General features: G+C 40.4%; 1 protein-coding gene across 4 annotated transcripts in view; it reads left to right on the top strand.

Annotated features, from left to right (window-relative positions):
- The first annotated feature begins 2,606 nt into the window (after positions 1 to 2,606).
- Positions 2,607 to 26,706, top strand: part of PRKCB (protein kinase C beta) — a 650,080-nt gene continuing 625,980 nt past the window's right edge. The window contains exons 1-2 of one of the 4 annotated variants that reach the window (XM_051967368.1): positions 2,607 to 2,866; positions 3,569 to 3,600. In XM_051967368.1, coding sequence (XP_051823328.1) covers positions 2,694 to 2,866; positions 3,569 to 3,600 — 205 coding nt within the window. In that variant the 5' untranslated portion in view covers positions 2,607 to 2,693. Of the gene's footprint in view, positions 2,867 to 3,568; positions 3,601 to 9,583; positions 9,918 to 10,617; positions 10,650 to 26,706 lie in introns of those variants that run through there. The other 3 variants (XM_051967358.1, XM_051967376.1, XM_051967349.1) reach the window with 3 other exon arrangements.

A 26,706-nucleotide genomic window follows, 5' to 3' on the forward strand; every position in this document is an offset into this window, starting at 1 on the left:
GAGGAAGTTGTGGTTGCTGAGACCCTGGAAAATTTTGAGGAAATTGGCAACTCTTTGGCAAAAAAAATACTTTAATTTGATTCAGTACAATAAAAATTTATTTTTCAATTCTAGATACTAGAATTTAGCATAGTCACTTGCCAGGCATGAATAGGATTAAGCTACAAGAGCTGGCAACCTTAACCAATCCCTGTCCTATATCCATTCATGTGGTTTGCCCTGGGTTCATTGCTCTGGACTTGCTTGTCTTCTTAATAGAGGAACTAGGCTCCCCAGTGCTTCAATTCCACTTCCACCTGAGAAACAGATCTATTTTGAGCTACTCTTAGGAGTTTTGGTTTAGGAAGTTAAAAAAAAAACCCAGAAAGTAAAAAAGGTACCCATTGAGTACAAATAATCAGTTATAGAGCAGGTAATTTTATTCCCACAAAGGAAAAGGAATGATAAGCAGTAAAGAATCATAACTGATAGGCATTATTGAAATTTTATTGTGACATTTGCAACGGGGCTGCTCATTAGCTCATTTTTATAACCACTGTGTATAGCCCTATCAATGACAAGTAGATTTTTTTCTTCTTTGCAGTCTATCCGAGCTTCCTCAGAGGTCCTTTCCTAAAATTCCCTTCCTTAAAGACTGAGTAGCTCCCTTCTAATGTTGCTTTGAAGTTGGAGGGCAGTGGTGGTTTACTGGATAGCCCTTATTCCGACTTCCAGTCCTACAGGCTGATTTATTGTTTACTGTTACAAAAATGAGTGACTGAGTGGACTTCATTCAAAGGACAGGAAGTTGGATACAAGCTCTAGTTCATAGGTTCAAAGGAAACAAATCTTTGCAATGTTGTCTTTTGCTACATTTTCCCAAATCTCCTATGAGATTGTGGGGGCTTTTTAGGAATCTAACAATAGAAATCGTTGGCCAACTTCCTCAAATATGTTGTACCCTTAAAAATAACCATTTTTTCCCCATAGCCTTTGAATAGGTAGACAAAGGAGGCATGCTTCATTATTATAGTGCAACTTTCATTGGAAGTTATGAAACAACAACTTTCATCTCAGCAGCTTCAAGGCAAAAGTAATCTCATTAGAATTGATCTTTATGATGAAGAAGGGTCTTATAGATCTACTAAATACTACTTTCATTCATCTCTAGTGATCTGTTCAGTCTCTTCTGCATGGACAAGAGATGGGATCTTTTATGTTGGTTTCAGGAAAGCCAGGGATCGCATTTGGCTAAAGCTGCCTTATACTGACTATTGTTCAGTTAATTTTTAGTCCTGATTGACTCTTTATGGCCCCATTTAGGTTTTTGGTTTTGTTTTAGATAAAGATACTGGAGTGGTTTGCCATTTTCTTCTTCAGCTCATTTTGCAGGTAGGGAAACTGAGACAAACAGGGTTAAATGCTTTGCTCAGGGTCACACAATCCTCTGTCTGAGGGCCAGATTATCCTGGAACATAGATGAATTTCTAATATTAATAGTTCTATGATACATAGTTTATGTATAGTTTACATAGTTTACAAGGAGCTTTGTGGTGAATTTGCCAAGTGCTTCCCTCACAACAACCCTGTGAGGTAGGTCTGGTAGAAATTATTTCCATTTTGCTGATGAGGAAAAATTGTTCAAGTAGTCTACTGACTTTGTCAAGATCTTATAACTTGCAAGTGCTGAAATTTTCTTTTAAACCTTAGATGTTCTATCTGACCTTAGAGGCAGAGTTTTTTCTAACACCGACATTTCTGATTTTGTTCAGTCTTCCCTGTCACAGATGCAGACATCACCATCTCTGCAGAAACTGAAAGCAGAAGGTGCGTCAAGAAGACTTTATGAATGGCAGTTAAAAGGAGATGGACGTCTCTTCACTGGATCTATGTCCCTTACTGTCAAGATGACACTCTAAAATAGATGATGAAAAGGGGAGGGGGCGGCAGCGGAGGCTGCAGAGAAGGGCAGTCAGGAGGGAGAAAGAAGGGAAGGTAACTGTCATTAAGCCCGCGATTTTTCAGGCAGATTTCCAAATTTGGTTCTCATTCCAATTTAAGACCACCTTTTTTCTTCCACTGAATCACGGTGGAAGGACCGTGTGAATGAATGGGGAGACTGCTGAATGCGGAATGGAGCTGCATCCCAGAGCAATGGGGAAGGTGATGGTGCGATCGGGGTCTCTGTAGGAGTTGGGATTCTACCCTTTGCAGCTGCAGTGATAACCCAGCCTTGAAAAGGAGAAGCTGCCCGGGGTACGACTTTGGCTGGCCCTAATGTAAATAAGAGGCGGGCAGAGCAGTCCAGCCTGGCTCAGTTATGCAAAACCGGAGCTGGGGAGCTGGGGCAGCTCCGGCCACGCTGCGGATGCGCGAGCTGAGGGGTGGGGGGTTGGGGAGGTCTGAAACCGCAGAGGGAGTGCGAATATGTAAATGAAAAGCCCGTGATGGGTGTGGCCTGGAAGAGTAATGCAAATGAAGGGGGCGGTCCCCTGCGGTCTCCGCCTCCCACCCACGCAGCTGTGGACAGCGGTGCAGAGCGCAGCTGGAGGAGCGACGGCAGCTGGGGGCAGTGACAGCTCGGAGCTCCGCTAGGCTAGGCGGCGGCGGGGCGACAAACCGCACGGCGAGGGAAGGAACACCGAGCGGCCCCGGCAGCTGCTGTCTCCTCATTCCCAGTCCCTGGTACCTCTCCGCTCTTCCTTGCGCGCAAGATGGCTGACCCGGCTGCGGTGCCGCCACCGAGCGAAGGCGAAGAGAACACGGTCCGCTTCGCCCGCAAAGGGGCCCTCCGGCAGAAGAACGTCCACGAGGTGAAGAACCACAAATTCACCGCTCGCTTCTTCAAGCAGCCCACCTTCTGCAGCCACTGCACTGACTTCATTTGGTGAGCGCGCGCGCGCGCGCGGCGTCCCCCGCTACCTCCTCCCCGGGGGGGAACTCAGGTTTCCCACTCCCCACCCGCCCTGGGGTGCACTCGCCTCTGGCCCCCCTCTTACTTCCCGCCCCATCTCATTCCCCCTCCCCGCCACCCCCCGGAGGCTGGCGCAACCTCCGCCCTCCTCCTCGGCCACCGCTGCAGCAGAATCCTGGCCCCAGAACCTGTCGTCCTCTCAGAGATCTGAAGTCCCCCCTCCCAGTCCCACTTCGAGGACAGATGCCTCTGTTGCAGCTCATCCCCTGCTGTTTCTCCCCGGCGCTGTCCCCTGTTGCTACCAAGACACCCCCGCCCTTTCCCCAGCCGGGGCGGTGGGGACCTGGAGCCTTAAGCCCGCCTTAACGATCTCCCGGGTTGGCAAGCGCGCACTGACTCCGCATCCTGGGGCCACCGTGGGAGCCCCCTTGGAGCCACTAGTTCATTTCCCCCGCAGCCCTGAGAACAACCAATAACTTTGCGGCTCCACTTCGAGGGGGAGAGGGGCGGGGCGGGGCACGGGGTCCAAGCTGCCTGCAGGCCCCCTGGAGCGGGAACGTGCGGAGCGCACCCAGCTCCCCCCGGACCCTCGAGGCAGGTGGGAAAGGGAGAGAAAGGGAAAGGAGTGGGAGGGAGAGACACACAGGGTAACGTGTGTTCCGTCTCCTTTTGCAGGGGATTCGGAAAACAGGGATTTCAGTGTCAAGGTAGGTGTTACCTGAGGATTCTCCCCTGCATAGATGCTTGGTGTGTGCGAACAAATGCCTGTCTGCGGTCTGTGGAAGCAGGCCTGAGTGTGGGTGTGTGTGAGCGCGTGTGTGGCCAAGCCCACAGCCGGTCCATATAAAGTTTGGGACCTGCAAGTGGGTGATTAGAAGCCCAGAGTTTTAGCTAGGGGAACGTCCCCGTAGGACTCTTAAGAGTAGAGTCCTTAGCTACTGGAGGAAGGCCCTGGGGAGAGAAGGAAACGATTCTTTAACCCCCAGGGTGACACAAGGCAGGAAGCTTAGACTGCCCCAGCTCTTGGGCCACCCACCTAGGTGGGGGCTGGCTGGTTGATGCGATGGAGCTCACACTGAACTTCCTGTTACACAGTTAATTCCATCTTCAAGCCTCTGGGGGGCAAAGAGGGATGTCGTTAAATGCCCAGAGAAGGTGGTTTCTTCTACTTCCCGCTCCCCCTCCTCCCGCCCCTCCTCCTCCTGTGAATCTTTCTCCGAAGTATCTGGACAATTATTTTCGGTTGGAGTATCATCGAGGTCCTGTTTTAGTTCTGAGCACATTGCTAATCTCCCTCCTCTAAGCAAAAAAGAACCAAAACAGACTACAGAAAGATTTTGGTTTTCAGCCTTGACATGAACGTTCAAGTTACACATAAGCCTTTTTTCTTCTCCTATTCCAAATATGCTTCTTGTTGTATTTCATCACTGCCCATATTTTTTGGACACATCTGTGAACCCAAGACCCAGGTCCCAGAAATAGTCAACTCTTCTTAGAACATAAAAGAATCCAATACCTTTCTGAAACTTTTCTGAGAAGGCCTATTAGGGCTACAGGTGGGAATTAAAGTCAGCATTTTTAATAACATTGCCCTTTTGAGATCAAGCCTCTAAAGTTTGGGGTTTGCCTGCCTTCATGTTCTAACTGTGCATGCTCTGATAGCTCTGCTCAGAAATCTGTATTCTAGTAGCAGCCCTGTCTGTCCCCCTGGGTGGGGACAGGTGGAGCTACACTAAGCCTCACCCTTCTCCCCTGGAGTGGGTTGCCCCTCTGAATGGGCAGCATGACTGTCTTGAGCCCTGCTACTCCCTATATAAGCAGAAGCTGAGTTAAGTGCACAAATGACTGCAGACCACCTAACAGTGAACTGTCCATCTCAAACTGGATTCTCTGACTGAAATGAGGGCCTTTGTACTGCTGATAACTCTGGGGTTGTCAGGAAGAGACTTGTCCTTGCCATAAGTCCTTGCATTTTCTAGTTTCATTTTGATTTATTTGCCTCACATTGGATTGGTCAAAATTATGGTGCTGAGACCTCCCAGGTATCTTAGGGAGGTAATTCAATAATTCAAATATTCAGAAGAAGAGTGTGTAATGTTGTGCCTCAGTTTCCCTAGATTGTCATCTTTATTTATCTTTGTATTTTTATGTTTGCCAAATGCCAATCTGTTCTGTGATAACTGTTTCTAAGATAGTTGGTGGAAGCAATTTTTATGGTATGAACTTATTGCAATCAATGGTATTATCCTGTTGCTGCTATGTCTATCCTGTATAATTACATTAGTAACCAGAATAGTTCAGTGGTCCCTATCAAAATATTGCATACAGAAAATGCTATTAAAATGATGATTCTTCAGAGAAAAGACTGGAATGTATTAAAGAGGGATGATCTTGATTGTGAACTTGATAAACAATGTATAGATATATTAACTGATTTTGAAAAGTGTGTAAGTTCTTCATAGAAATGTGATAAAAATCATTTACATATTAGAAGGGGGGAGCTGTGGGGAATAGATAAGGTGAAGAACTTACAGGAATGTATGAATTCTTTTTCTGTATTTTATTATTTCTGTGTCTCCCCTATGACCTGTATATGTGCAGGCTCATATCTACTTGAGCCTTGGCCAGCTAGAAACATATTTACTTAACCTGAACTGATGACATTTATTGGTATTTGACATTTATCAATATTTAGTCTATTAGCTGGACCACTGTCTGCTTGATTAAGCCTGAAGGCCTGCCTTTGTTTCCCAGAAATCAGGAGATTTCAGGGAAACAGAAACCTTCCATTCCAATCTCCCCAAATAGCAACAACTAATTAGATGCCTCCCCCTCCCCTTTCAATGCTCTCTTACTTGTGATGTAATTTCTTGTATAAAAGCTATGTATCTTTACTACTTCTTTAGCCCTCCTACCGCGAGCTTATCTTGCGATGGGACGGCTCATCCTCCGGAGGTTTTTCAATAAACAACTTTTCTGCCTTCTACTGAGGGATCTCTGAGTAGTCATTTTGGGTAAGGGTCCTCTACATCCCTCACAGCAGTAAATGACAGAACCAGGATTTGAATTCTGGTTCCAATGTCTCCCGTGTTTCCACTGCCCTCTAGTTCTTTTCTATCATGCCAAACTAATTTAGATTATTCTAAATGTTGGTACTAGTACCAAAAAAAAAAAAAAAAACAAAACAAAACAAAACCTTTTTTTCAAATTTCAAGTAAATGAAATCCACTAGTTGCTTCTTCATCTCTCTTTAAATCTTTCTCTCAAAGAATCTTAAAGAATCAGCCATGCTCTGTCCTCTTAGGAAGGAACCATGTTGCCTTTCTCCCCAAATGGAATGTTTCTTTAATCCTTGTGAATGTCTATTCAATTGTCTACACAATGTAGAAATGGAATTCAGAACAAGGCTCTCAGTTCCTATTAGTGTCCTTCTTAAAAATAGGGACTCTACAATTCCAATAGACTTGTGATGGAGAGAGCCATCTGCATGCAGAGAGAGGACTATGGGGACTGAATATGGATCACAACATAGCGCTTTCATTTTTTTTTTGTTGTTGTTACTGTTGTTTGCTTGCTTGTTTTTTCTTTCTCATTTTTTCCCCCTTTGATCTGATTTTTCTTGTGCAGCATGATAAAAGTGAAAATATGTTTAGAAAAATTTTCATATGTTTAACTTATATTGGATTACATTATACTGTCCCTACCTCTGTTCTAGGTCTTCCAACATGGACTGGAGTAAGATTTTCTCTTAGCAAATTGAAGATAGATATAAAGATGTAGTTCTAAAAACATCCTTTCAGTCTTTTGGTTCTTTATTCTCCATCCTCTAGCACTCTGTTTCTCCCTGGCTTTCTCCCTTGGGGTTTAAAGAATCTCTCATAGATTGTCTTTAAAATTCTTTAAAAGATGGTTTGTAAATAATATTTAAATTGTTGAGGTTCTGGTTTATGTGTGTCTTACTGTCTTAACTTCTTTACTCTTTCCACTTCTCAGTCTTTAGGGGAAGGGAATCTTAGAGAAGACCTCTCTTTGAGGAAGCCTGTTTTAAAGCAGTAAAAATTGCCACTCCTACCTCTTTGAAAAGGAACCTAGTAAATGCCTGGGGTGGGAGAAACCTTCAGTCTTTCAGAGACAGTTGTTTCCAAAAGACAGGCCATTAGAGGAAGTTGTGGTTGCTGAGACCCTGGAAAATTTTGAGGAAATTGGCAACTCTTTGGCAAAAAAAATACTTTAATTTGATTCAGTACAATAAAAATTTATTTTTCAATTCTAGATACTAGAATTTAGCATAGTCACTTGCCAGGCATGAATAGGATCAAGCTACAAGAGCTGGCAACCTTAACCAATCCCTGTCCTATATCCATTCATGTGGTTTGCCCTGGGTTCATTGCTCTGGACTTGCTTGTCTTCTTAATAGAGGAACTAGGCTCCCCAGTGCTTCAATTCCACTTCCACCTGAGTAACAGATCTATTTTGAGCTACTCTTAGGAGTTTTGGTTTAGGAAGTTAAAAAAAAACCCAGAAAGTAAAAAAGGTACCCATTGAGTACAAATAATCAGTTATAGAGCAGGTAATTTTATTCCCACAAAGGAAAAGGAATGATAAGCAGTAAAGAATCATAACTGATAGGCATTATTGAAATTTTGTTGTGACATTTGCAACGGGGCTGCTCATTAGCTCATTTTTATAACCACTGTGTATAGCCCTATCAATGACAAGTAGATTTTTTTCTTCTTTGCAGTCTATCCGAGCTTCCTCAGAGGTCCTTTCCTAAAATTCCCTTCCTTAAAGACTGAGTAGCTCCCTTCTAATGTTGCTTTGAAGTTGGAGGGCAGTGGTGGTTTACTGGATAGCCCTTATTCCGACTTCCAGTCCTACAGGCTGATTTATTGTTTACTGTTACAAAAATGAGTGACTGAGTGGACTTCATTCAAAGGACAGGAAGTTGGATACAAGCTCTAGTTCATAGGTTCAAAGGAAACAAATCTTTGCAATGTTGTCTTTTGCTACAATTTCCCAAATCTCCTATGAGATTGTGGGGGCTTTTTAGGAATCTAACAATAGAAATCGTTGGCCAACTTCCTCAAATATGTTGTACCCTTAAAAGTAACCATTTTTTCCCCATAGCCTTTGAATAGGTAGACAAAGGAGGCATGCTTCATTATTATAGTGCAACTTTCATTGGAAGTTATGAAACAACAACTTTCATCTCAGCAGCTTCAAGGCAAAAGTAATCTCATTAGAATTGATCTTTATGATGAAGAAGGGTCTTATAGATCTACTAAATACTACTTTCATTCATCTCTAGTGATCTGTTCAGTCTCTTCTGCATGGACAAGAGATGGGATCTTTTATGTTGGTTTCAGGAAAGCCAGGGATCACATTTGGCTAAAGCTGCCTTATACTGACTATTGTTCAGTTAATTTTTAGTCCTGATTGACTCTTTATGGCCCCATTTAGGTTTTTGGTTTTGTTTTAGATAAAGATACTGGAGTGGTTTGCCATTTTCTTCTTCAGCTCATTTTGCAGGTAGGGAAACTGAGACAAACAGGGTTAAATGCTTTGCTCAGGGTCACACAGTCCTGTGTCTGAGGGCCAGATTATCCTGGAACATAGATGAATTTCTAATATTAATAGCTCTATGATACATAGTTTATGTACAGTTTACATAGTTTACAAGGAGCTTTGTGGTGAATTTGCCAAGTGCTTCCCTCACAACAACCCTGTGAGGTAGGTCTGGTAGGAATTATTTCCATTTTGCTGATGAGGAAAAATTGTTCAAGTAGTCTACTGACTTTGTCAAGATCTTATAACTTGCAAGTGCTGAAATTTTCTTTTAAACCTTAGATGTTCTAACTGACCTTAGAGGCAGAGTTTTTTCTAACACCGACATTTCTGATTTTGTTCAGTCTTCCCTGTCACAGATGCAGACATCACCATCTCTGCAGAAACTGAAAGCAGAAGGTGCGTCAAGAAGACTTTATGAATGGCAGTTAAAAGGAGATGGACGTCTCTTCACTGGATCTATGTCCCTTACTGTCAAGATGACACTCTAAAATAGATGATGAAAAGGGGAGGGGGCGGCAGCGGAGGCTGCAGAGAAAGGCAGTCAGGAGGGAGAAAGAAGGGAAGGTAACTGTCATTAAGCCCGCGATTTTTCAGGCAGATTTCCAAATTTGGTTCTCATTCCAATTTAAGACCACCTTTTTTCTTCCACTGAATCGCGGTGGAAGGACCGTGTGAATGAATGGGGAGACTGCTGAATGCGGAATGGAGCTGCATCCCAGAGCAATGGGGACGGTGATGGTGCGATCGGGGTCTCTGTAGGAGTTGGGATTCTACCCTTTGCAGCTGCAGTGATAACCCAGCCTTGAAAAGGAGAAGCTGCCCGGGGTACGACTTTGGCTGGCCCTAATGTAAATAAGAGGCGGGCAGAGCAGTCCAGCCTGGCTCAGTTATGCAAAACCGGAGCTGGGGAGCTGGGGCAGCTCCGGCCACGCTGCGGATGCGCGAGCTGAGGGGTGGGGGGTTGGGGAGGTCTGAAACCGCAGAGGGAGTGCGAATATGTAAATGAAAAGCCCGTGATGGGTGTGGCCTGGAAGAGTAATGCAAATGAAGGGGGCGGTCCCCTGCGGTCTCCGCCTCCCACCCACGCAGCTGTGGACAGCGGTGCAGAGCGCAGCTGGAGGAGCGACGGCAGCTGGGGGCAGTGACAGCTCGGAGCTCCGCTAGGCTAGGCGGCGGCGGGGCGACAAACCGCACGGCGAGGGAAGGAACACCGAGCGGCCCCGGCAGCTGCTGTCTCCTCATTCCCAGTCCCTGGTACCTCTCCGCTCTTCCTTGCGCGCAAGATGGCTGACCCGGCTGCGGTGCCGCCACCGAGCGAAGGCGAAGAGAACACGGTCCGCTTCGCCCGCAAAGGGGCCCTCCGGCAGAAGAACGTCCACGAGGTGAAGAACCACAAATTCACCGCTCGCTTCTTCAAGCAGCCCACCTTCTGCAGCCACTGCACTGACTTCATTTGGTGAGCGCGCGCGCGCGCGGCGTCCCCCGCTACCTCCTCCCCGGGGGGGAACTCGGGTTTCCCACTCCCCACCCGCCCTGGGGTGCACTCGCCTCTGGCCCCCCTCTTACTTCCCGCCCCATCTCATTCCCCCTCCCCGCCACCCCCCGGAGGCTGGCGCAACCTCCGCCCTCCTCCTCGGCCACCGCTGCAGCAGAATCCTGGCCCCAGAACCTGTCGTCCTCTCAGGGATCTGAAGTCCCCCCTCCCAGTCCCACTTCGAGGACAGATGCCTCTGTTGCAGCTCATCCCCTGCTGTTTCTCCCCGGCGCTGTCCCCTGTTGCTACCAAGACACCCCCGCCCTTTCCCCAGCCGGGGCGGTGGGGACCTGGAGCCTTAAGCCCGCCTTAACGATCTCCCGGGTTGGCAAGCGCGCACTGACTCCGCATCCTGGGGCCACCGTGGGAGCCCCCTTGGAGCCACTAGTTCATTTCCCCCGCAGCCCTGAGAACAACCAATAACTTTGCGGCTCCACTTCGAGGGGGAGAGGGGCGGGGCGGGGCACGGGGTCCAAGCTGCCTGCAGGCCCCCTGGAGCGGGAACGTGCGGAGCGCACCCAGCTCCCCCCGGACCCTCGAGGCAGGTGGGAAAGGGAGAGAAAGGGAAAGGAGTGGGAGGGAGAGACACACAGGGTAACGTGTGTTCCGTCTCCTTTTGCAGGGGATTCGGAAAACAGGGATTTCAGTGTCAAGGTAGGTGTTACCTGAGGATTCTCCCCTGCATAGATGCTTGGTGTGTGCGAACAAATGCCTGTCTGCGGTCTGTGGAAGCAGGCCTGAGTGTGGGTATGTGTGAGCGCGTGTGTGGCCAAGCCCACAGCCGGTCCATATAAAGTTTGGGACCTGCAAGTGGGTGATTAGAAGCCCAGAGTTTTAGCTAGGGGAACGTCCCCGTAGGACTCTTAAGAGTAGAGTCCTTAGCTACTGGAGGAAGGCCCTGGGGAGAGAAGGAAACGATTCTTTAACCCCCAGGGTGACACAAGGCAGGAAGCTTAGACTGCCCCAGCTCTTGGGCCACCCACCTAGGTGGGGGCTGGCTGGTTGATGCGATGGAGCTCACACTGAACTTCCTGTTACACAGTTAATTCCATCTTCAAGCCTCTGGGGGGCAAAGAGGGATGTCGTTAAATGCCCAGAGAAGGTGGTTTCTTCTACTTCCCGCTCCCCCTCCTCCCGCCCCTCCTCCTCCTGTGAATCTTTCTCCGAAGTATCTGGACAATTATTTTCGGTTGGAGTATCATCGAGGTCCTGTTTTAGTTCTGAGCACATTGCTAATCTCCCTCCTCTAAGCAAAAAAGAACCAAAACAGACTACAGAAAGATTTTGGTTTTCAGCCTTGACATGAACGTTCAAGTTACACATAAGCCTTTTTTCTTCTCCTATTCCAAATATGCTTCTTGTTGTATTTCATCACTGCCCATATTTTTTGGACACATCTGTGAACCCAAGACCCAGGTCCCAGAAATAGTCAACTCTTCTTAGAACATAAAAGAATCCAATACCTTTCTGAAACTTTTCTGAGAAGGCCTATTAGGGCTACAGGTGGTAATTAAAGTCAGACACTGATTTTCTTCAACTGTGTTCACAACAAAAACACAGCTACCTCATTTCCCAATTCTACATATCTGATGAGGTTAGTGATCCATAACTCATTAAATCGTTCGAGTTTGTCCAGTAAATACTTTCCAGCATTTATTTACAAAGTGGTTTCCCTTATTTCAGTGTTTACTATTTAAATAAAATGTTTAAATTCTTTTTTTTTTTTTTTTTTTTTTTAGAATTGAGAGGTAGTTGAGATTGCTCCTGATACTATTAGAATCACATTGTTGAAACTTTATGAGATCTTAAAGATCATTTAATCATAGACTCACAGCACTTGGAAGTAGCAGGGATCTTGGTGAAGGTAATTTGTCCAATCCCTTCTTCCTTTTTTCTTTACAAAAAGAAACAGAGGTTTAGAAAAGTGAATAACTTGCCCAGCAGAACTGGGACTAGAATCTCCTGCCTTCAAGTTTAGTGCACTTTCTTCTTCCTGTATTAATAACATTAAGACCTATAAAGCTCTTTTCAAACTTTAAAGCATCATATAAATGTTGAACAGTCCTTGTTCTACAGTCAGGAACACTTGACTTCAAATCTGGCCTCAGACAATTAACTCACTTTGTGACACTTGGTAAGTCACTTAACCTCCTTCTCCCTCAATTTCTTTAATTGTAAAATGGAATAGTAGCACCTACCTTGAATGGTTGTTGTGACGATCACATAAACTAATATGTGTAAAGCACTTTATAGTGTGTTTGGCACATAGTAGATGTTTAGCTTAATAAATACTTGTTCCCTTCTCCCAAATCTCATTTGAGAATTACAATCCTGGGAAGTATAATTATTAGTACTTCAATTTGACAGATCAGGAAATTGAGGCTCAGAGAGATTGAATGGTTTACCCATGGTCATACAGCTAACAAATGTAAAAGATGGCATTTGAACCCAAATGTCTTTCTCACTCAGTCCAGTCTGCTACTTGATTCACTGTCCTGCTTCTTCATGCCCAGAGTTAACAGGATCCTAAATGAGTGTGATTGTAATTTTTCTTTGATAACCTGTGATTTCACTTATTCTTATAAGCTCGTTTGAAGGGTTTTTTTGTTATTATTGTTGTTTTGTTTTTCATTCTTTTCTTTCCTGAATCTTCAACAGAACAAATAATCTCAGGTTAAGTATAAATAAAATTGCAACAGCTAAGTATTTCTATAAGGTTAAGTGGGGATCAATGACACCTTTGTTCATGAGCAAATTTGCATTTAAATACTGTCTAGAGCTACCCAACTTTGGGTTTAATAGTCGAAGAATGTGAGTACATTGCAAAGGAAGAGGGCTGATTTCATTTTAGTGGGCATTGAGTTGGTCATAGACTCATTTTTTGCTGTTTTAACAGCTGTTCTTTCAGCCTCCCCAGAAAATAACCTAGCTATATTTTTAAAGGCTAATACTCTTAGAATAATTTAAATATTGCATCACTTGCTTATTATGTGACACTGCTCAAATCACTTACCTTTTCTGCTTCAGTTTCCTCATCTCTGAGTGGGGATGATAGTAGCATGTGCCTCATAGCATTGTTTTAAAGATCAAATAAATAGAATGTAAAAATGCTAGTTATTTTCAATCTCTGTTTTAGAGCTATATTTCATGTTACTGAAAATTCCTTAAAATTTCATATTTTGGAGATCAAGTTTTTCATTGCTAAATCCTTGATCCACATATTAGGTTGACAGCAGCTTAGATCACATTTACATAACACTTTGGGATTACAAAATACATTCTTCATAACAGCCCTATAAAATAATTTCTTTCTTTCTTCCTTTCTTCTTCTCCTTCTTTCTTTCCTTCCTTCCTTCCTTCCTTTCTCTCTTTTCTCTCTTTTCTCTCTTTTCTCTCTTTTCTCTCTTTTCTCTCTTTTCTCTCTTTTCTCTCTTCTCTTCTCTTCTCTTCTCTTCTCTTCTCTTCTCTTCTCTTCTCTTCTCTTCTCTTCTCTTCTCTTCTCTTCTCTTCTCTTCTCTTTTCTCTTCTCTTTTCTCTTCTCTTCTCTTTTCTTTTCTCACCTACAATCACACATCTAGAAAATATTGGTTAGGTATTGAATTTACAGGTTTCTGATTCCAATACCAAATCTCATTACACTGTGGCATACTGCCTAGTACATCATTACCTATTATTAAAAATCAGAGAAGTCATCAAAAGTCATAAGATATGGTCTAGTTTTGCCAAGGTTTCCAGATGAATTCACATCTGTAATGGATAGAAAAAATCATTTGGACAAGTCTTGAAATTCATCTCTTCTACAAATAGGCAAATTTTTTGCTGGAAATTTAGGAATGTTGTTTATTTTATTAATGACAAATAGCATTGTGTAACTAGGTGAAACAGTGGATTGAGTGCCAGGTCTGGGGTCTAAGAATACCTGGGTTCAAATCTGGCTTCTGCCAAGTACTTACAAGCTATCTGACCTTGGCCAAGTTCCATGAATCTTGTTTGCCTCAGTTTCCTCATCCGTAAAATGAGTTGGAGAAGGAAATGGCAAACTATTCCACTATCTTTCCTAAGAAAACTTCAGATGGGGTCATGTCGAGTCAGGCATGATTGAACAACAACAAGAAAAACTTTTTTTTCAGGTTCTCAATAAAATTTGCAAATTCTCAAGCCCTAGTCCTTCTCAGTCTTCCCATAACATCATTGTGATGTTGATGAGAACTGGGCAGGACCAGTAATATAGGCAGGTAGCTAATAAATTTGGTACAATGAGATTGAATAGTGAAACCTATGAATCCAGAGTTTGGAAAGATGTGATTTATGGTCCCCGAGATCGGGCTACATTTCGCCATTTCTTCCTCCTCTTCCAAACATGATTTTTTTTTTTTTGTTTAAACTGGTTAGAATAACACATAGGCTGGATGGATAGGGTCAGAAAAGACAGGCCTAGGAATCAGGATCTTTTAAATGGGTACCAGGAGAAGGAAGGGGTACTTGGCTATAGGAATAGAGGAGACCAAAAATTATTAGATGGAGATACTACTTTTGATGATTTATCACATAGAACCACCCCTTGCCCATTCCTATAGTTCTTCCAGTTTCTGTGAATCATACCATTTTCGATATAGAAGGCCTTTACAAATTACTCCTAGTTCAACTTCCTAATTCAAGAATATAACATTACAAAACTTTATTGCCTGTCTTCAGTTTAAACATCACCTTTGTTTCTAAATATATTATTCCTTTAACCTCCAATTTCTTTCCCTTATTATAAACATTCCTTGTAACAAAGAATAAAAGAAAAGAAGGGGAAAAAAACAGTTCAACAAAATTAATCAAGCTATCAACTGGATCTAACAAGGTATGCAATATTTCATACCTTTTTTTCTCCAACTCTCCCTTCATAACAATTTTCCTTCCTCCCTCCCTCCTTCCCTCCCTCCCTCCCTTCCTCCCTTCCTCCCTCCCTCTCTCCCTTCCTTCCTTCCTTTCTTCCTTGCTTCCTTCCTTCCTTCCTTCTTTCCTTTGTTCCTTCCTTCTTCTCTTCCTCCCTCCCTCCCTTCCTCCATTCCTTCCTTTGTTAGTTGTTTTTCAGTCATGTCCAATTCCTTGTGTTCCCTTTTGGGTTTTCTTGGCAAAGATATTCATGTGGTTTTCAATTTCCTTCTGTAGCTTATTTAAATATGAGGAAACTGAGGCAAACACTGTTAAATGACTCGCCTAGGATCATGCAGCTAGTAAATGCCCACAAGGCTGGGTTTAAGCTCACAAATGTGAGTCTTCCTGACTCCAGGCCTAACACTCCATTTATCGCACCACCTAGCTACCCTAAAACAGAGATATTTGAGAGATATTCAAAGAAATACCAGTGATAGGCAGCTTTTTGTCTCACGAAGCAATTCGTTGCATTGACGTAATTGTTAGAAGTTCTTTCCTATCTTCAAATCAGTTTTCTTATACCTTCTGCCAATTAAGCCTGGTTCTGTTCTCTGAAACTCTATAGAATAAACTATACTTTTGTGCTCAAGATAGCACTTTCAACTTGTAAAGACAGCTATCATACCTTCTTTATTCCAGAATAAAGACCCAGTTCTTTTAACTGTTTCTTTACAATTGCACTGTTCTCAGTCATGTTCCTCTTCTCAAGCTTTACTCATTAGGCACAGAGATATTTATGTAGCCCACAGATAAGTGAAGAAGGTTCATTAACTATTAGTAACTGCATGTCATTAACCAGTTTATTGGCGCAAGTGAAAAAGTGACTTAGTCACAGTGTACTCATCTGCCAAATTAGAAGGTTGGGTTATATTGTCCTTAATGTTCCTGCCAGTTCTGATTCTATTCATTCATTCTAGTTCTAAGGCCCCTTCCAACTTTGTTTATGATTCCATAGAAGTTCAGTTTTTTTGTAAAATTTCAAAGCTGAATGAGAGGTTAGAACATCTTTAGTCCAACTCTGTATTCTCATGAATAATGACAAAATGGAGGTTGAGTGACTAGTTCAAGATCATACAGGTGACCCTTTCAGAGTCTAATGGCAAAAATCAATGGAGATTCCTATATTGGGATTGTCTGAGAAAGGGAGTTGCTTTATGAGTGGCAGTTGATGAAGAGTCTTATTTTCGGTTTCATGGTAATGTAAGTCTGAAGATCTCTCCTTATGCAACATAATACCTTACTAAGTAAATATAGAAAATATGATCTCTATGTGATCTATGGATATTAGATTATATTTATGGATATTATGGAATCTAGGGGTTATTGTAGACTAATTCTAAAATACTGACTTTAGGAAAAATAATATATTCCAAGTACCAGTGATATATAAGGTACTTCCCAGAATCATATTCAAAAAGTTCATAATTTGGATGTGTAAAGTGGGAAAAGGATCTATTCTAGGGAAGAGAGTTGAATTATGATTATTTTAAAATAAAATTGTGTATTTTCAATTTTTCTTGTTGATGAGTTCTTGGGAGGCATTTGAGAAATATGTATACCTATATAATATATGAAACATATCTTTGGAATCTTGATATCCTCCTTGAAACATTCTTTGGCTACAGGTAATTGTCATTGACTGTGACTTAAAATCTGTTGTCTAGCATTCCAAAATAGCCCATTGCCAAATGCAATTTTAAATGGAAGTTGTTATGTTTAGATTTTAGATGAGAAATGTATGATCCGATTCCCAATGATGTTATAATTTCTTTCTCTGATTCCCCACGCCCCCTTTTTTTTCCTGCCAAAGAAACTCTGTGTGCCTCTGTATTATCTTTGCATAAGATTCAAGTGAATTTAATTTTGTTTTGAAATATTTTCACTCTTCCTTATGAGAAGTAAAGATGGTATTTTAGTTTCCTCATCTGTGAACTCAAGGGGTTAGATTAGACAATTTCTGAGCTCCCTTTCAGTTTCAACATTACTCATGTGACTTAGAGGAAGGAACCCTGAACTTAAGGGTCAAAAAGAACTAGGTTTGAATCCCAGTCCTTCCACTTATGAACTGGGTGACACTGAGCGAAATTATATTGGGCATTCATTTTCTGATTTGTAAACTCTGCATAATATTAGATTTATCACTTCCCTCACAGGGTTATTGTAAGGTTAAATGAAGTTATATAGGTTGTATGTGTTTGTATATAATATATATGTAATATGATTTGTTTTATTATATATAACATTTATCATAATAATATTTATAGAGTATTTTTGAGTGTATAGTAATTATAGAGTATGATTAGTATTTATATAATATTTTAAGATCAATCAGTTTTTCAGTCAACAAATATTTATTAAGCATCTACTATGTTGCTGTGTTCCAGGCACTGTGTTAAAAGTTAGCTCAGCTTGGTGGCACAATAATTAAACTCAGGAACACTGAGTTTAAATCTAGCCTCAGACACTTACTAGCTGTATGATCCTTGACAAATGCTTAATCTCTGTTTACCTCAGTTTCCTCATCTATAAAATGAGGTTTGTAATGATACCTTCTTCTCAAGATTGTGAGAATTAAGTGGAATAAAATTTGTATAGCCTTAGCATAGTTCCCAGTACATAAGCGCTATATAAATGATAGCTATTAGAATTATTGTTGTTATACAAAGAGGCAAAAGACAGCTCCTGCTCTTGAGAAGCACAGTTGAATGGGGAAGACAATATGCAGATAATTATGTACAAATACAATATCGAATAATAATTTGGAGGTTATCCACAGAGGAGGAGATTGACAAGGTTTCCTGCAGAAAGTGATATTTTACTCAGGACTTGGAGAGTTCCATCTTGTCAGTAAAAAAGACCAGATACTTTATGCAGGTTATTTCATATGATTCTTATAACAACTTTTGAAATAGGTTTCCATTTTACAGATAAGGAAATTAAGGCTTGGAGGAATGACATACTTTGTGTGTGGTCATCTAGTTGATGAAAGTAAGAGTATTGAGGTCTTTTTGACTGTGAGACTGCCTCTCTGCAGATGAAGATGCTTTGAAATTTGTAAAATCTTATGCCATCATTAACAGGAAACCAGCATTGGGAATCACCTACATAAATCTTATCTGACCAGCCCTTAGATATTATGGGTCCCTCTTAAAAGAGGGTGGGTGGAGTTAGATGGTCTTTGCTAGAAATGTACTTTACAAGACTGAATTTAATTTTTTTCTAAGGTTTAAAAGATCTGATCATTTAAGGTGGGATGGAAATGCTATATTTAAAGGAGGTCAGAAGGTGTTACTCTTCTATTGATTAAATTTTATGGAACTGGCTAGAACTCTTTGGGACAACTAGGTAACGCAGTGGTTAGAATGTTGGGCCTGGAGTCAGGCAAACTGATCTTCCCAAGTTCAAATCTGGCCTCAGACATTTCTAAGCTATGTGATCCTGGGCAAGTCACTCAACCCTGTTCCTTTGTAAAATGAGCTGGAAAACAAAATGTCAAACTACTCCAGTATCTTTGCCAAGAAAATTTCAAATAGGGTCATAAACAATCAGACATGACTGAAAAATTACTGAACAATAAGAAAATATAACATTGATTTTTATGGGAAAATGCATTTCAATTAAATTGCAACTAAATTATAAATATTTAACTTTTTGGGGGTGAGGAAGAAGGGGAAGGAGACGCCTCAGTTTTCTCAACAGTGAAATGGGTATGAAACTCACTAAGCTGTCTACTTTAAAGGGCTATTGAAAGAAACAATTAAGTTAGTTTTACAATTTTAAAGCATGCCGTCTAAAGTGAAGGATGATTATGCGAACTCAGTTGTATTTATTTGATACTGTTTGGGGACTTGGGAGATCTGTTTTTTTTTTTTTATAGTGGGCAAAAAAGAGGCACAGCCCAGGGCTGGAATAAAGCAATACAATTTCTTTTTGAAGTTTATTATTGCAATTTTATTTTAATAAGTCATCGCACCCTCCCAATTTGATTCTCACTTTCCCATTCTTCCTTTTGCCAGATGGGTAATGTTGTTCTGCTGAGCTAGAGGAGGATGAAGAACACATTGTTTTCATGTTGCTATCAACCCCTCTCATTAAGCTGTTTTATATCCTAAGTGTGCACTCCCAGAGTAACAGTGATAAAGCACTTAAGTTGCATGAGGTTAGCAGGACAGGCAGCCTTGCAAAGGAGATGCTCAGTCTAGGGGAAGTGCTGACCCAGGGGAAATTAGCTTGCCTCCTTCCCCAGGGACTTTTCAAGTTGGAAAGTCTAAATTTTACCCATGAGCCTTTGTCTTGGCTTTCTTTCAGTTACACTTCTGTAATGAGACAGCACCAAAGCTCTTAGACAGGCATCCATTCATTTGGCAAATATTTGCTGCAAAGGAGGTGAAAGAGCCCTGGGTTATTGAGTACCATGGAGATGAGTTTTAATCCTAATTCCATAACTAGCAAACTGTAAGCTTTCACAGGTCTCTGCTCTTCTGAATCTATTTCCTCCTCTGTATAAGGAAGGCTTTAGACTAATTGATTCCAGGCTTCCTTTCCTTTTAAATATTCTAATCTGAACATCCAAATATTCTAATAATCCATTCTACTTCTGAGATAATTTATTTAATTCAGTTCAACAAAAACTAAAAGCAAGCATTTCTGCAATGCACTATGATAGGTACTGGGACTAAAGAAGGCAGGAAGGAAGGTGAGAAACAAGCATTTATTAAGCACTTACTATATACCAGAATCTTGCTAAGTACTACAAATGTCATTTCATTTGTCATTCCTTATAATAATCATTGTAGGTATTATTATTATCATCCCTATCATACAATTGAGGAAATTGAGGCAAACAGAAGTTAACTGACATGCCTAGAGTCATACACCTAGTATTTGGCTATTATATAGAAAAAGAATTGAGTTTGTTCTGCATGACCCCAGATGACTGATTCCAGAGCAATAGGTGTAAACAATTTTCAGGTTTCCATGACAAAGATCTTCCAAAGTTATGTTATACATACAAAGTTAGTGAGTTATACATTTCTAAAGATTTTCAAGGGAAATCAGGATGACTGCTTGCTGGGTTTTTGGTAGGAGAGATTACTGTTCAAGTGTAAGTTGGAACACGATATTTGATGTTGCTTTTGCAACATGCTTCTGCAACATGCTTCTGCAATTTTTTTGAACTAAACTTATGGAAAGCAACTAGGATGATAAAGGGCTGAAGACCATGCTATATAAGGAATAATTATAAGAACTAGGGAGATAAAGGAATGCTATGGGGAGATAAGATTACTACCTGGAAGTATTGCAGTGAAGGAAAGAAATGATTATTTTTTAAGTGCTTACTATATGTAGGTAGTATGCTCAGAGCTTTCCAATATTTGTTCCTTACAACTCAGGGAGGCAGTTACTTTTATTACCCGTCTATATGTTGAGGAAACTGAGGCATAAAGAGGTTAACTGACTTGCCAGGGATCACAGAGCTAGTGTCTGAGGCCACATTTACTTCGGAGGTTAGTGTATTACACTACTTGGCTGCCTAGAGCAGTCATGTAGAAGAAGAATTAGAATCATTCTGCTTGGTTTTGAAAGAAAACTAGAATCACTTTGTGAAAGTTAAAAAAGAAGTTAATTTTAACTTTTTTTTTTTTAAACAGAATGATCTCAAGGAAACAAAGTTGAATTGTCCCTGCTGCATGTACACAAATAGCCATAATAAAATTTAGGAAATGATTAAGTGCATTGGGTCATGGGATCATCAGTTTATAGCTGGAAGGGATCTTAGACATCATCTAATGCAAACCCCTCGTGATGTTAAAACTGAGGTCAAAATAGGTGTTAAGTGGTAGAGTTGAGATTTGGCAGCAAATCCAGTTCTATTACCATTGCCTTATGCTGTCTCTTCAGGAAGTTGATTTTTCAAAAGTAAAAAAGATAATTTTTAGTTGAAGTGATTAGGAAAGGCTTTGTGGAAGAGTTTGCACCTGAGTTGAACTTTAAAGGAGGGGACATTTAAAGAGGGTGAAGTGGTAAACTGGGAGAGACTATTCTTCTCATAGGGGACAATATACACAAAGATGATAAAAGGCAGGAAAAAAAACATGGGAATTGCTAGGCCATTCTGGCTGGAGAATAGTTTGATATGAGGAATAGTATGAAATAAGGAATCGGTGGTAGGAGCCAGATTTTGTTTAATAATTTCTACTTTTCTGCATTTGTTTATGAAATTTTAAATGTCTTAGTTCATGATTTTTATAAAGGTGCAAATGTAGTTGAGAATATATATATTCATTTCTTTTTCCATTTAATAATAGCCAAAGAGTTATCATATATAACATTTCTAAAATTCTATTTAGATCTTTAGCTTGTTTCTTTTTTTCTCTTTTGGAGACCCGAATTATAAAGGACCTTGCACGCCAGGCTAATTAGCTGAAACAAATTAATAAAACAATTTTGTTGTCATTAGGAACATACTTAATAGTTTTAATGATATAATGGCATGATGAGACTCTGTGTATTAAATTACTTTGGCAATAATATGATACATGACTTAGAGAGAGACTGAAGATATGGTGACCAGATAGAAAACTCTTACATTGGTTCAAGGAATAAATGATGAGATTCTGTACTGTAATGGCATCATTGTAAAAGAGGATATGTGTGTGTGTGTGTGTGTGTGTGTGTGTGTGTATATATGCATGTATACACACACACACACACACACACACATATATATATATATATATATATATACGTGGTATATGTATAATTATGAGAAAATATCTGTAGAATTGAGAAAACAAAATGACTATTTTGATTGGATTTGGGAAGATTGAAGATGGAAGAGTTAAGAGTGACTGAAGTCTCAATGCCTGGGATTTTACAAGAACATTGATGTTATCAACAGAAATATTTAAGATTTGAGAAGATTCAGATTTTAGAAAGAAAGGTATTTAATTCCGTTTGAGTTTTGAGGTTTCAGTAGATCAGACATAAAAAGAGGTATAACAGGCAATTGGAATTGTGGAACTGGAGCTTAAGAATTAAGTCGAGGTTAGAGATGGAGATTTGGGAATAATTTACTTAGAAATGATGGCTGAAGTGATGGGAGCAGATGAGATTTCCAAGATATAGAATACAGGGGTAGAAAAGAGAAGTGTTCATGGCAAAACCTAAGTGTATACTCTCACTTAGGGAGGAGGAGGGGGCAGAGAAGCATGTGAAGGAAATAGAGGCATCAGTCAGAGATGTATGGGAAGAACAATGTCCTAATTCAATTCTTCACATATATTTTCTTGTTTTATCAGCATAGCAACCTCATGAAGGAGATAGAGTAGGGATGATTACTTCATTTTAGATGTGAGGAAACTGATACTTGGCTGATTGGGTAAAATTGTTTCAGAGCTAGACAAGAGGGTATAAAAGACCAATGATTCAGCAATCCTTCTCTTTTATTGAGCATATTCAGAACTGGGAGTGGCTCATTTAATCTCTGTCTCTCTATCTCTCTCTGTGTCTCTCTCTGTCTCTGTCTCTCTGTCTCTCTGTGTCTCTTATCTCTTTGTCTCCTGTCTCTGTCTTTCTCTCTGTGTGTCTCTCAGTGTCTGTCTGTCTCTGTTTCTGTCTCTCTATCTCTTACTTAGATATTTAGTACCATGTCACTAGAGGAAAACAGACAAAGGATAGATGACCAGTTGCCAATAATATTGTAGAGCGGATTCTTTTTGAGGTACAACTTGTATTATTTGGTCTCTAAGACCCTTCTGGGCAGCTAGGTGGTAGCTAGAGTGGTGAGCCTGGAGTCAAGAAGACCTGAGTTTTTATATATGGCTTCAAACACTCATTAGGTGTGTGACTCTAGACAAGTCACTTAACCCCATTTGCCTCGGTTTCCTCATCTGTAAAATGAACTAGAAAAGGAAATGGCAAACCACTCTAGTACATTTGTCAAGAAAATCCAAATGGGATCACAAGGAGTTGCAACAAATGGTCCCTTCTAACTGACATCTTGCGATTCCTTAAAAAGGGGGGAGGTATCAGAGTCTTGGGGATTTTTGTCAACACAGTGGGGCTGAAGTTTGCAAAGGGGAGTTCTGGGAACTAAAAATGAAAAGATAGTTGTGGGAAAAATTGTGGATATTGTGACATTCAAGACTGAAGAGTATGGATTAGGTCGTCATCTCATCTGTCCTCTTGACTTTGTGACCTTGGGAAATAATTAGGCCTTTTGTCTTCTTCATTTGTACATTGATGGAGTTCAAAGCATTGATCTTTAAGATCTTTCCCAGTTCTACAGTGCTATAAATCTATGCTTTTACCCTGAAGACCACAGAGAGCCATAGAATGTTTTAGAGAAAGCAAGTGAAATGCATTTCCATATCATTGTTTTAAGGTAATGGACAGAAGTTGCAAAGTGGCAAATTTAGGCTTAACATTTCCCAAATATTATTATTTTTGGTCCTTCATTTTTAAGAGAACCAATGACTTCAGAAGGGTGATGTCTTGACTTGCAAGTGAGTTGGATTTATATGTGACGTAGGACTGTGTAAAGTCATCAACCCCACTGTCTCCTCTAGATTCCTGTAGCAAGACATACATCAGGAGACCTGGAGATAGCCCAAGTTGCAGACAAAGACCTTGACCTTTTTAAGCTAAAATCTTTCCTGGGTTTCAGTTTGTCTGAGGCAACATTCATTCAGTAGTTAAAAGACTAGGTAAGAATTGAAGAAAAAATGGCCTATTTTGCCTTTACAAAATAATTTTTCAGGGAAGGAAAGACCCTTAGAGTTTCTGGCCAAAAAGAAACAACTGAAATTTATACTTACTCTGAACTATCAAAACCCAAACAATGAGCAAGTTTGCATAAGGAAGTGATTGAAACTAAGACTGGAAAAATAGATTTGAACTGAATTGTGAATAATTTGACATTCAAGGCTGAGGAATATGGAGTACATCAAGATCCTAGTCTGAGCTGTCCTACCGTTAACTTTGTGATCTCAGGAAATAATTAGGTCTTTTGGGCTGCTATTTCCTAACAAAATTTTCCAAAAGTTCAATGGGTATCTCAAGAGGTCATGCATTACCTTTCAAACAAAGGTTATATTAGAGCTTGTCAGATGTGTCATACAAAGTATTCATGTTAAGGTATTGATTGGATTAGATAGCCACTGAGATTCCCTCAATAATTTAAGATTGTATCATGACTTTTGGGACACTCTATAATTGGAAGGTAGATGGTGTGCAGGATGAATTGAAGGCAGGAGGAAGAAAAGATGTCCTACTGAAGGCTCTTATGTTAATCTAGCTGTGATTGTGGTGATTTTGGGAATGGAGAGCAAGAGATGGATATGAGAGAGAGATTGAATAGGACTTGATGACTGAGTGAAATAATAGCTAAGGTCAAAGTACTAGAATTGGATATTGAAGAAATGCTTTTATAAAAATTTGCTTTCATTAATGAAATGTCTTTGAAGCTGTTGTCTTAGCTTAAAAAGAAGACATTTGGATATTCATGTCAGTCTTACTGTTGATTGATCTATTTTTAGGATGGTTGCTAGATTATTTTTGTGATTCTAACAATAAGTATATCTCTATTTGCATCTTTAGGAGCATTGCATAATTAGAGAGATAGCATCTCCTTTTTAGATATTATTTTTTCTCTTGCATAGTTTAAAGGTAAGGAGTTAATATTTAGTGTTCTTTGTTCACAGTTACTTTCTACTGATTTCAGCTATTAATTAGCAAGTATTTCAAATCATAAGATGTCTCAATTTAAAGAGCCTTGGAATACCTAAGGTAGGAATTCTTAACCTTTTTTTGTGGTTGTCATGAACCTCTTTGGCAGTCTGGTGAAATCTTTTCAACACAATTCTTTTGAATGCATAAAATAGAATATACAGACATAAAAGAAACCAATTATTCTGAATTATAGTTATCCAAATATTAAAAAAAAAGTTTGCCACCCCTGGGTTAAGACTGCTTGATCTAGAGTGTTAAAGCTGTAGGGCTTTCTAAAATATATGACATAAAATATTATAGTTGGAGTAAAAGTTCTACTCAGAACCTAGAGTGGTCAATCTGGGAGGTACCTTAGAACAAAGAATATGGAATGTTAGGGTTGGGGAGAATTTTAGAACATATAGAATTAATTAATTTTAATTAGAATTTAAAAAAATATTAAACAGGATGTTTGTAAGGGATCATGTTATATACTAGTTAGATAAAGATAAGGAGCAGCTAAGTGGTGCAGTGGATAGAGTATCAGGCTGCATTCAAGAAGACTTAAGTTGAAATCCAGCCTCAGGCGTCCATTAGCAGTATGACCCTGGACATGGCACTTAACCCTGCTTGCTTTAGTTTCTTTACCTGTAAAATGAATTGGAGAAAGAAATGGTAAACCACTCCATTATCTTTGCCAAGGAAACCCTCCAGAAGGGGTCATGAAGAATTGCACATTTAAAGATAAATAACGACCAGGTCTTTGACCAAAAGGATCTTATATTCTTGGAGAGGAGAGTTAGGTTAGAACCTGTATTGGTATGTTTATATATAATTTGGAATTGAGAACTACAGAGTTGTTACTGTGGTAAACACATTTTCTGTGGCAGACACAAGGCCTGTGTTGGATTAGGTCTGTCTTTTCTTTTCTACCCTGGAAGAGTACTACTACAGGGAATCCTGGCAGACAACCCAGGGTCTAAGAGAAAGTAAAAGATTAAGCTGGAATTTTATGAACAGAGTTTTGGGTGCTGGCAGAATTAGACAATATAGAGAGATGATGGGAACTGAATAGACATAGGAAAGAGGAGCTATATGGAGAAAGCAAGGAAAACTGACAAGTAGTTCTAGGTGGGAAGTGATCAAGAGCAACAGCAAACTGTGCATTAGTGGACTTGTACAGACACCATGAAAAACTAAAAATAGTAGCAGTTAGCCCTCTTTTTTCCTTTCTTGTCAGTGTTTTGTTCTCTACAGTATTATGCATCACAGGGATCATATGGGACCTTAAAGGAATGGGTCTGGTTGGAAGAAGGGAAAAGGCTCTTTTGAATTTCCATGGTTTTTTTTTTAATAATGCTTTTGCTGTACTTGGCTCTATTTAATAAAACTTCTATGCTTGATGTCCTTGTTAGCCTGAGTACTTGCAGGGGATCTAACATTTCCTTAGTGGGAAATGTCATAGACTGATGTTTCTAAGTATCACTTGGATAGTGGCAAAATGAGCCAGATAAAGAAGTTCTCAAAGGCACATGAGACAAAAAGGCTTATCACCAGAACTAGATCTATGATTTCAATGATACAGGAAATTCTGATGAGGAAACATCCTTTATGAATGCAAGTCGACACCTTCTCACAAATCTGTAAGCTTTAGTTGTTTAGAGCAGTGTCATCATTCTCAACTAGAAACAAGGGCAACTAAACCATCCATAAGGATCCCTGTGGACCATATGTTAACTTAGAAAATCTCTGTCTTTCATACACACATACACACACTCACACACAAAGTAATAGAACTAAAAAAAAGATTTGTTATTGTTCTGCCATTCCACCATGTCTGACTCTTCGTGATGCAATGGACCATACTGTCCATGGAATTTTCTGGGCAAAAATGCTGGAGTGGTTTTCCAGCTCCTTGTCCAGTGGAATAAATCAAAAAGAGTTTAAGTGATTTGCCCAGGATTACATAGCTAGTGAGGTTCCAAGACTGGATTTGAACTCATGACTCTATCCACTGAATAATCTAGCTGCCTCATCAAGAATTGAATGATGTAAAGAAAATATCCAGGTAAAG

Source organism: Antechinus flavipes, chromosome 1 (genome assembly GCF_016432865.1).
Source record: "Antechinus flavipes isolate AdamAnt ecotype Samford, QLD, Australia chromosome 1, AdamAnt_v2, whole genome shotgun sequence".
Classification (NCBI taxonomy): domain Eukaryota; kingdom Metazoa; phylum Chordata; class Mammalia; order Dasyuromorphia; family Dasyuridae; genus Antechinus; species Antechinus flavipes.